This window comes from Gavialis gangeticus, unplaced genomic scaffold (assembly GCF_001723915.1).
Source record: "Gavialis gangeticus isolate Ggan-Ray unplaced genomic scaffold, GavGan_comp1, whole genome shotgun sequence".
Classification (NCBI taxonomy): Eukaryota; Metazoa; Chordata; order Crocodylia; family Gavialidae; genus Gavialis; species Gavialis gangeticus.
This window is the reverse complement of record NW_017729025.1, coordinates 134441070-134452593: the sequence shown is the minus strand read 5'-3', so window position 1 is coordinate 134452593 and position 11524 is coordinate 134441070. Positions and strand designations below refer to the sequence as shown.

The 11524-nt window shown below is 39.9% G+C and overlaps 1 protein-coding gene across 1 annotated transcript in view; it reads right to left on the bottom strand.

The window, feature by feature from the left end:
• The window catches only part of SBF2 (SET binding factor 2), a 584661-nt gene that overhangs the window by 252145 nt on the left and 320992 nt on the right, over positions 1 to 11524 (bottom strand). The window contains exons 8-13 of the mRNA XM_019519970.1: positions 10861 to 10969; positions 9412 to 9525; positions 7020 to 7097; positions 5089 to 5202; positions 3773 to 3901; positions 2699 to 2797 (exon numbers count right to left, since the gene is read on the bottom strand). Of these exons, the coding sequence (XP_019375515.1) occupies positions 2699 to 2797; positions 3773 to 3901; positions 5089 to 5202; positions 7020 to 7097; positions 9412 to 9525; positions 10861 to 10969 (643 nt within the window). The remainder of the gene's footprint in view (positions 1 to 2698; positions 2798 to 3772; positions 3902 to 5088; positions 5203 to 7019; positions 7098 to 9411; positions 9526 to 10860; positions 10970 to 11524) is intronic.

Genomic DNA, 11524 nt, shown 5'->3' with positions numbered 1-11524 from the left:
AGGGTGTGTAGTTCAGTGAGATGGCTGCTACCCTAGAAAACCATGGATAGTGCTTGACCTGTGGTATGGCAGATTTAAAATAATAGCATTTAAAATAAAGTTAGAATACCAGGATTTCATCCAAAATAAAAAGCAAATGGGTCACCACTGCTTTAAAGTGTGGTCAAAAAGAAATTAAGAATACAAAAACAATTCAGCAATCTAGACTGTAAACTGGTGTTTTAGGAAACAAAAACTGAGGATAAATTTAGAAGCACAATGAAAATAAAAAGATAGTAGGCTGAAATTTTCAGGCCCTTTTTTAAGGGGAAAGAACAGAGTTTCTATTTCTCCAGCAGAACAAGAAATCTAATAGGGCTTGTATCAAACCCTGCTGCGAAATGCATTCAGATTTCCAAAGATAAACTATACCAAGACACTACTCATCGTATAAGGGAAACATCTAAAATGCAAAATTTGGCTCTGCAGGTTGGTCAAGGCACTTAGCTTGAAAGCCAGGTCTCTGGGTGCTGCTGATCTTGCCAGCTAGAGCCTGGGTTTCTTACTTCCTGGGTGAGTACCCGAACCACACAGTTATTGGCACTAAACTATGGGAAGGCTATTGTCCTCCTTGTCTTCTGCTTCTGTTTCCCAGATTTATACTCACGTATGTGCACAGGCAACACACAGCCTACTATGCTTGCTCAGATGTCAACAGTGCAAAGGAAGGGCCCAAACCAGCTAGGTGCCTAAAAAAACAGCCTTTAGATGAAGAAAGGAAAATAAAATTCTGCATTTAGTGGGTGCTGACAAATAAAGTCCCATGAGTGGGAGCACCCCCTCAACCCAACAGATGTTCACCTGTCTGGTGAGGGGCAGGAGAGGAGGAAATAGAGCCTGCCTGCAGGTTAGCAGCAAGCTGAGGAGCCACTCTACTTCCCAACCAAGGAACCGCCCCTGTTCGTAGTAGAGATGCACCAATATATTGGTCCATATCATACTGGCACTGATAAAAGGAAAACTGACATTATCGGAAATCAGCTTTTATTGGCCAGTGTGGCTGATAATGACACTGATAAATGCCCCATACATGTGTGCAGCCACAGCATGCATGTGGGCAGGAATGCAGCCTGGCAGCTTGGAGAGCAGCAGCAGGCCCGTAAGTTGAGGGGGGAGAAGGGGCAGATCGAGGGTCCTACAGTGAGGAGGGAATGGGGCAGAGGCAGGGTGCAGGACGGAGCTGTGAGATGCATGTTTGGGAGGCACAAGAAGGGCGGGCCCCTGTTGCTACATGCACCCCCCGGGGAGGCATGTACCCCCTAGAGTTGTGTGCAGGGCAAAAGTGGGCTGCCCACTGCGGGCTCAGGGCTGGGGGCTGTGCTGGCTTCCTCCTGGTGGGGGGGCTGGACCAGGGCTGTGCTTGGGAGGCAGGGGCGGGGCAAGTGGGGGTAGCACTGGGAGGGGGACCTAAGGTGAATTTTGGGATGGCTATGGCCCACCCCATAGCCCCCCACTTCCAGTGCCGCTGCCACCTGCCCCACCTGCACCTGCCCCACCTCCACAGCATTAGCCCAGCCTCCCTGCCAGGAAGAAGCTGAAGCAGCCCTTGGCCCCAGACCCACAGTGGGTATCCCAACCTCACCCCGTGCACAAATCTGGGGGGCATGTCCCCCCCATGCCTCCCCTGGGGGCATGCACAGCAGTGGGAGCCACTCCTGCCTGCACTTATCTCTTCCCATGGCTTAGTCCTCACCATGGGGGCCTTGATCTGCACCCCCATGCTCCTTCCCTCCCCCATGCCCTTTCCATCCCAACAGACTTACTAGCCTTACTGCTCTCCCCAACCTGCCAGGCTGCATATCGGCTATTGGATTGGTATTGGCCAATATCACTGGTTAATAATTGGCCATTGGTATTGGCCAAAAATATCTTTATCTGTGCACCCCTACTCCCTAGCTCTCCTCCCCCTCCCCCCAGCTCCAGGGCTATCAGCAGGGAGGGAGAGGGGAGGAGGAAGGGGGAAGCCAGCAGCAGTGAGCTGCTAGCTGGACTTTTGCCCAAGCTGATCTGGAGGTGGGGGGGTGGATCAGAGCCCCCCTACCTTGTGGCTGCCCATCCCACAGCCACCCTGGCTGGGGTACTGGGGGGAGCTGGGCCAAGGCCATGAGGCAGAGAGGCTCCAATCCACCCCCCTGCCTCCAGCTCAGGCAGAGCAAGCCAGCAGCTTGTGCTGCTCTGTTTCTTCCCCATGCTCCTCCCTACCACAGCTCAGTTCAGGTCCCTCACTGCTGCTCATTTTCCTTCCCCTCCTCCCTTCTGCGCTGCTGACAGCCCCAGAAGTAGGGGTAGGCTGCATTAGCCCGGTCCCAAATATGTGAAAAATTAACCCTAGGGAATACAAGTTCCCCAAGGCACTGTAAAACAGAACACCTTCACCTGACACCTCATTTGAGAAGGGTTAATTTTTTGCATAATCGGCCACTTTAAAAGTACTCTGAAGCCATGCATGTGTCACAGCACAGCTGTAGAGTGATTTCAGGGACCTGATCGTGTGAGAAATGTAACTTCTATCTGCGCCCAGTGAGCTTACATCAAGGAGTTTTCTGCCTAACTTCTGGAATGTACGTTTTGCATCATGAAGTTATCAGGTTAATGTAGTGAAGTATTATCAGTATTATCAAAACACTCTACAGCCAATACAGGGATACAATAAACTTACATTTTTTAACAGTTGTTCTGCAAGCTCTCGGATATGCTTCAGCATTTTTGGCGGATTGCCTTCATCAGCTTTAATTCGTTCCACTTCAAAAGCTACCAACTTACAACATGTTTAGAGATGTTAAAAAACAGCTTACAAAGATATCTTTGCTAATACAAAAGTATGTAACAATCATATTAGCCATAAAATACACAGAATTTTGGATAATGAAAGATCTCTTGCTTCTAGGAAATGGTACAGAATTTCCCAGGTGAATTATCAGGAATTTTTGCTTCTCTCTGAACCCTTAAAATCATATTCCTACCAACCAGGTACCAAAAAACCTATATTCTTAAAGCAGATGTTAATCTGTAATACTTTAGTCAGTATTTCTGTACAACATTATTCCCATATAAAAGTAATAGTGAGCTTTCTCATTTTTGTTACTAAACATTCAAACATCCAGGTAATAAAAAAAGTTATTCATTGTGCCTGCATTTGATTCTTTTTTAGACAAAATTTTAGAAGACAGGCCTCTGGCTGCAGATAAATTGAAGATCCCATTGCATTTTTATAATAGAAGATATCTGCCCCAGTTTCCTTTGCCAGGCATGTATTCCACGTATTTTTATATATATATATATATATATATATATATATATACACACACACACACACACACACACACACACATATATTTATTAATGTATCGATACATTTAATTAATATTTCTTTCCAGAAACTTTCTTACATTATTCAAAATAATTCTGGACTAGAGCATTACCCATTATAAAGTTCCAAATCTAACTATAAAAACAGTATTACAATGACTTGCACAAGTTTAACCTTCTTTGTGAGCTCTCCTAGTGCCTTTATGTGTGTAAAATTATATACATTTATGTGGGTTACAGAATGAGGACTTTAGAAGATAATATATTCTATATATTTTCTAGTGAACTATCTGCAAAAGTCCTATTTACGATACAATATGATATAGAAGCTTTTAAATAACTTATTTCTAACATACCGAAATATCCAACCTAAAATTTTGACGTCTTTGAATATAATATATACCTTAAACAATACAGTGCTTACCTCATCAAAGAGATCACAGGATCTGTAAGGAGGGCCTCTCTCTGACACAAAACCAGCAAATGCCATTCCACTGAGGACTTTGGTAAGAAAGTCATTCTCAATCAAGCCTCGCTGGCCTAAGAAGGCTGCCTGCAGTGACAGTAGACAGGAATTTACCACTTTACAGTTATCAAACCTTGTCAAAACAAACACTCTTATTTCAACTCTTGGATCCTTCATAGGCAAAACATTTTCTTCTGCTTATTACAAGTGCAAAGTACTTGTAAAAATACTGGATGTGAATTACATATCTTTTAAACTAAATCAAGTGTATTGTAATTGAGAGCTGGTTAGCCCTCTTCTTCTTCTCAAGTCAGTCAGAAAATAGAGCAGAGTGGCTTCCTTAGGCTAGAAATAGATATCACTGTCTGAAGCATATCAACTGTGCTGGGATGTGTTGAAGCAGCAGCCGATCTGTTTCACTGGCTGAAAAACACGTTGTGGGACAAGGGGCAATGTGACATCCTCACTTTCCCCACTCATCTAGACTCATCCCCCACAATCTCAGGGGACAGGTCTGTCTGAGTAGGAAAAAAGTGGGGCATTCCTAGGGCACTCAAACTAATTCTCATTGTACTCCATAATGGCTGTATGGTGCATGCTCACTGAGTTCTCTGAGCTCACCAGCATGTCAGTACAACTCTTGCCCAAGCTCTCTGAGCTCACCCGCTGGTCAGCATGAGCTCTTGCTGCAGCCTCTGCTTTCACACAACTTTGAAGCCTGGGGTGCAGGGGAGGATGAGCACCACAGTTGCTTGTCTTCTCTTTTTCTCTGCCACTGAATTCAGTGGGGGTTGGGGAGAGCAAGGGAGGGCAGACAAGCTGTGGCACCACTTAACCTCTTGGCTCCAGAGCTATGTGAAAGCAAGGGCTGTGGTAAGCTGAGAGCACACAGCATATATAGAGTTCTGGAAAAAGTGGCACTAACATGCAAGTGATCTCAGTGGCACTACTCGCCTTGCCAAGATGCTGAATCCACCTATGATTCTAATTACACAGTAACTCTATTCTTTTAACTGTAGGTTTAATTTCTTGAAATTCATTAATTACTGCCCAAGTTATATTTTGTGGGTTTTTGCTTTAAATTAACATGTATTTTTTATGTTACATTATGTTTACTACTTGATTTGTAATACCAAAATTATCACCCTTATATAAGATAGCAACTGTATGGCAATGTAAAATTAAATTCCAAGATTTCATATTTGAAATGGCTTCAAAAAGTAAGTACGTGACAGAAATTTGTATACATAAAAACAAACTTATTTCTCTTTTACCTTATGGAAATGAATGACTGGTTCAGCATGAATTCTGATCAGCTGAAGGCATGACCTGTATCCTTGGAAGAGTTGTGCAAAGAATCTCAAGAAAATTGCTCGCACTTCTTTATCCTGACAATGAAAATGGAATATCTTGGAAACAATATTTTATCTATAATTCTTCTTCCTCAGCCCTATTATCACACAACGTTACAAACTATTATTAATTCTTCAAATACAGCAAAAATGTTCAAACAATATAATGTAGCTTATATAGCAAACAGAGACTTTCTTATATTTTTATTTTACATACAGATACACACTTCTATAGAGTTAATTTGTCATTTGGTATAAGAATCACATCTGCTTCCGATCACTTCATCATTTTATACTACTATATTTCACTTTGCCACCTAAATAGACTCTTAGCCAATCAGTTCTTCTGGCATCCAAACTGCGAGTTGTTTTAGGACTCCAATTTTATGTCTTATTCAAATGCATTTTTAAAATATGACCTTTCACTTGAAAAATAAAGGCACTAAACACTTCTAGAGCAAAGTTAATCTGATACAAACAGCTAAAGCTTGCAATAGATTGTCTTGGAAGTAGATTTTTGTACTTAAATATAAAATTCTATCAATTTTTAGATGCCTGTGCTGGACTTCACTGCAAGTATATTTGGTGGTATTCTCTCCATTTATAAATTAAATTTAGGATTCAATAAAAGCTAGCCTTATTGGCAAATAAAAGCTTATTTTAGGCGTAAGACAACACTCACCTGCGAGTAACTTCCAGTAACTTGTACCAAAAATCGATGACAAACAAACAGAATCAGTGTTTTTTATATTAAAAAGAAATTATACAAAATTATAGGGATTAATATTGCGATATGAACCATGCCAATTTACAACTATGTCACCCACCCATGATGACATACTGGCTCTAATTATGTCAATGTGAATTCCAGCATTGATTTCAACAAAACCAGGGGTTTACTTCTAGTCTTCAGGGATGAAAAATAAACCTCATAGGATCCAGACAGAAGTAATTTTTTTAATGCTTCCAAGTGAAATGCACCTGGAAACGCATCTAAAAAGAAGGGTTTCAGCCAGACGCATATGTATGGCCTCTGTGGCTCCACCCAAAACAGACACAGATGCATGTTACCATAGCTTTTCAGCCAGGGGCACTAAAGAAGGCAGAGGATGTCTTCCAGAGAGGTGGGAGAAGGGCTCCCCACCACCCACATTTTGACTCACCAGCCCCAATCCCCTCTCTCTCCTCCTTCCCACTCAGACAGTGGACAGGTAGAAGGGACTGGGCTGAGGACCCTGAATGTGTCTGTGAGCTCCCTAGCCCTACCACCTCTAGCCTCAATTCACTCTACCTCAGCAATCTCCCTCTCTCTGGAGGAAAGAGGCAGAAGGGACTGAGAGTGAAAAGCTAAGCAATGCCAGTGAGGGGAGGCCCCAATGAGGAAGCAGCCAGGACTGAGGAGTGAGATCCAGAGGCTGTGCAGCCTGCAGGCTTGTCACTCAGTATCTGCAGACTGTCTTTGTATAGATTCAACAAAATAAAAGCAAAGCTCTCCAAAACAGTACCTCATTTAAAGACGTACAATTTTGCAGAATCTCTGTTGCTTTTAGAACATTTCAAAAGGGCATATGCACTTTGAGTTGGAGCTTTTGTCCTCTGAAATGTTTCAAAGGCATTTGTAACATTTCAGTTTTTACTTCTGTCCACACTGTTACAGGTGAACTACAAAGAAACAGGAAAAATTGGAAAGATGTTGCACTTGTAAATTAAGTCATGCTATTTTAACCTAGACACTGCCTACACTGTAATGGAGAATACAGTAAAACACAGAAATATAGTTTCCTAAGAAAGTTTATTTTAAAGAATTAATATTGTTCTATTAAGTAAAAAAAATAGTCATAAAGAATTTTTACCAGCATTTTTGAATGTGATAAAGCTGTTCGTGGTGGAGGGAATGCATAATCTGCTGTTTCCAAATCAGGATGTAAAACCTAGAACATTTTTAAATGAATGAAATATTCAAGTAGTCTTGTACAGGAAGCAAAAGTTCCCTCCCACCACCCCTGATTCCTTCTTATTCATAATCATTGCATTATAAATGCTTTAAAATAAAACACAAAATTAAGTCCTAACTGCTGTGCAGAGATAAGGGATTAAGCATCTTTGGGCAATAGATGGAATAGATATTATATGCAATAGACTTTAGTAGGTGTGGAAAGCCCCCGTATCTATCTGAAATGTCTCAAACAATGGTGTTAAATGAATACATTAATTTATGTCATTATCATTTCTATCCATTTTTCTTAACAAACTCAGTTTTGTAGAGATTTATAGCTAGTTGACTTGCAATAACTGAGATGGAATGTTAAAAGAAAGTTCTAAAACATGAATGGAAAATCTTGAGGGTAGGATGTTTGGGGTATGTGTTAGATTTTTATTGTTTTTTTAAAGGTTAACCCTGAAGTTGCTGTTGCTTTGCAGATAGCATTTTCTTGTGCATTATGTACAAGCAATACTTACTGATATGAACTAACAGAACCGAATGTTAATATGTTTAACTTTACACCTGGAAAATGGATTACATTTGCCAGTCTGATTTGTAAAGTTACGAGTTAATAAATACTTCTAAGTATTAATTTGAAGTTCTATAACATCTTTTGCCCAACTATCTCAATATATTTAGTAAGCATTAACAATCTTCAGAAAGCCTGGGTGAACAGAAGTAATATCTCTATTTTACTTTTGTGCGTGGATTCACTGCAGTTAAGATACTCATCCAAGTTAAGTGACAAAGTCGGGGAAAGACAATTAAGTTATCTCAGATATATTATGCCCAGTAAAAATGCTCCCTCTCTACTGAAATTATAACCAATGGTTTCAAACATGGCTAGTTATTTTGGGTTTCCATCTTAGCTTAAGAGATCTAATTCTACATAAATTCCTGAGCATCCACTAAAAATAAAACACCTTTAACGTGTTTTATATTGGGATTCCAACACTGAGGCATGTACTAAGACTGGGCACTTGAAAATGTTGTCCTGTTATGATTATTTTGTTTAAGTAATAACTAAGCTATTTTATTTTTTTAAGTCCTAGAGCCTCCATATTTCAAGTTCTAATGTTGGGACAGTGCATAAAATATGAATGCACATTCTTAATATCAGTGTTGCATCCCACTGTCTTTTTTTCAACTTCTTGAGGTTAGAGCTTTTGCTTGAACCACAGGAAGATATACATGTGAAATGACCATTGATGACCTCCATTGTGGTAAACCCATAAAAGGGAAAAGGAAAGAGAGGAGGATGACAGCAGGAAACCAAAGTACATCACCACTGCTATAAAAACTTTGGTGGTAAATCAGTCCCTGTTTGGGATTGTTCCCATTGGTTAGACCAGCTATGTTTAATATTGAAACAAGTGCTTTTCAGTTTTTGAGAATGCTGGAAAAAGACAATTTACTTTCAATAACAGGAAACTAAACCACTGTTGTGGTGATTCCTCAGTGTGCAATGATAATCAAGCATAAAACAATATTTACTGCAACAGGTCAGTTCTTCCATAACAATTCTTGAACCACGCATTCTAGTAATTTAAAATCTAAGTGGATTTCTTGGAACTCTGCACCCAATTATAAAGAAACCAAGGAAAAGAATAGTAAAAGCAGCTGAATACCAGTAACAATTGTTAGAACAGTAAGGTTGATTTGTCATATGAATCACATTATTAGGAAGGAAAAAGTAATTTTCTTCCCTTGGATTTTGAAACTATAAGTTAGTTGTCATAAGCTATAAATGAATGTAATAGTCTGAAGTATTAATTACAAATTAAAATAAGAGTTCTTTTAAGAAGAATTTTCTTAGTAGAGTAATATGTGCAGTATTAAGCATATAAAATTGAAAGTTTTCAGATTCTAGAAGGAGCATAGAAAATTGCAGCAAGGCCCACTTCAGGCCTGATTCTGCAAAACTCTCATTAAATTTAGCAAGGAGCAGCTTTTAGGAGGAAAGACTTCATAAACTGAATAGGATGGGTCAAACAGCATTGAAATAAATTCACTAGCTTCAATAAAGTTGATCTTAAGAACATCAAGGTAGATTTGTTTGCCAAAGAGCAGAATGACAGGCTTCTAGGACATATGTAGAATATTTTCTTTAGAATTCCATGTATTTATGGTACTCAGACAGAATGCATTTAGCAATCAATTATTTTTAAAGCTGCATTAGTATTTTTTTAATGTACTCATGATTGAATGTTATATTTCTTCTGTTTACAAACTGGAAAATTATATTAGGAAATGTGACTTACTAGAGAAAGAGCTGTTTGAGTTTGATGCAGCAGTGGTTCTGGGAGCTGAGAAAGATGAATACATTCAGGAATTTTAATCGTGCCTCCATCCAGGTCTGCTATGATTACATCTAACTGTAAGAAACAAATAAAGGGCTCATATATAGTATATACCACAAACAGTTAAAATAATAGATTATATTTCACATGTCCCATATAGCTCAACTTAATGAGCTGAAATAATATTACTTTGAATTTAAAAATATTGAACACTTTAATAATATTAATGAATCTAACCATGAAACACTTTGTGAAACAGAAAGAAGTCTAAGTTTTTAAGTACAGCTACTCCTTGCTTAATGGCGTAGCTATATTCTTGAAAAATGCCATTTTAAGTGAAATGATGTTAAGTGAATCCAATTAGGTCACAGTAGTTACCTACTAGCAGGCGGTGGCCAAACAATGTTATAACTGAACACTGCATGACTTTAAACAAGTATGTTTTCTCATAGATTGATGACGTAATAACAAAACAATGTTAACCAGGACAACGTTAATTGAGGAGTACTTGTACTCAGTTTGGTATAGCTAACATCTGATTTCCAGAAATGCCAAATAAACTTAATTTTAATAAAGTCTGCATAATCTTCAGATACTTAGTCCCTCTGAAAATCAAGTCTAGTCTCTCCAGAGGAGTGCTTAAAAACTGAGGCACTCCAAATCAAGGACTGCTTAGAAAATGCTGATCTAATGGTAAGGACAAATGTACACTTGCTCCTGAAGCAAAGACAACTGCTACTTGGAACGTACATGCACAGAAACAGAATACAAACCTGCAATACCCAAATGTAGTTCTATAGATGTTCAGAAAAGACACCTACGCAGAATGCTATCCTAGGTGTGCATAAACCTGCAAACCTGCAGTAATACAAGTGCAGCAAAACGACTGCATCTTCAACCCTGCTTCATTCAAAGACAAATTTAGCTCGCTCACACTACTACAGGCTCATGCACACCTACCAACTACATCATAAAAGCTACTACGTGCTCCTAAACACTAACCTCCCATCCTTTTTGAAGCCACTACAAATGCATATTTGACCGTAACCTAGGTGATTTGTCCAAAGTCACAAAAGAAGTGTGAAGAACTGGAATTAGATCCCTGTTTTGTGAACTTCACATCCTACAATCATGGTTTCAAATTTCTCTCTCTCCCGATTTATTTCCCACTGACAGCTTAGCTATCTGGGCCTTTGTAAAAAAAAAAATGGACAATGAAGTCAATCCTTTTCTTTCTTTTATCCTTCTCTCCTCTCCTTTTTATATCAATTATCATCCAACTTTATCTGCTGATACTTTTTTATGGAAATAATAGTTTAAAATAGTAAAGCTGGAAGCACAAAAAGAATTCCTACTTCCAAGTATCACAAATGCTATAACACTGACAATATTCTCAGTAGGTATACTTACAAGTTCATGGATGTCATTACGAAAGACAGAATGTACACCAATAATAAAAGGAGTTGGTGAACTGAGAACTTCCAGCAGCTGTGCAGGGAGAATTGGAATATAGGGATAACTGTGAAGAGAATGAATTCATAAAAAAGTTAGTTGTTTTTGTCTACCCCATCACATGAGGAAGTTTTTCTTCAGCTTTCTTTCAGCTACTCAGTTTACCATAACTACTTAATATTTTGTTAAAACAGTGGAGTATTTTTTACACTGACGAGAACATATTACACTCAATGTTAAGAGTAGGGATGCAGTCAGGAAGGCCAACCGCACCTTGTCATGCATCCACAGGTGCACCTCAAGCAGGTCCAAGGAGGTGATCCTCCCCCTCTATGCAGCACTGGTCAGGCCGCAGCTGGAGTACTGCGTCCAGTTCTGGGCGCCACACTTCAAGAGGGATGTGGACAACATGGAGAGGGTCCAGAGGAGGGCCACGCGCATGATCAGGGGGCAGCAGGGCAGGCCCTATGAGGAGAAGCTACGGGACCTGAACCTGTTCAGCCTCCACAAGAGAAGGCTGAGGGGGCATCTAGTGGCCTGTTACAAACTAGTCAGAGGGGACCAGCAGGCATTGGGGGAGTCCCTGTTCCCCTGAGCACTACCAGGAGTGACTAGGAATAAC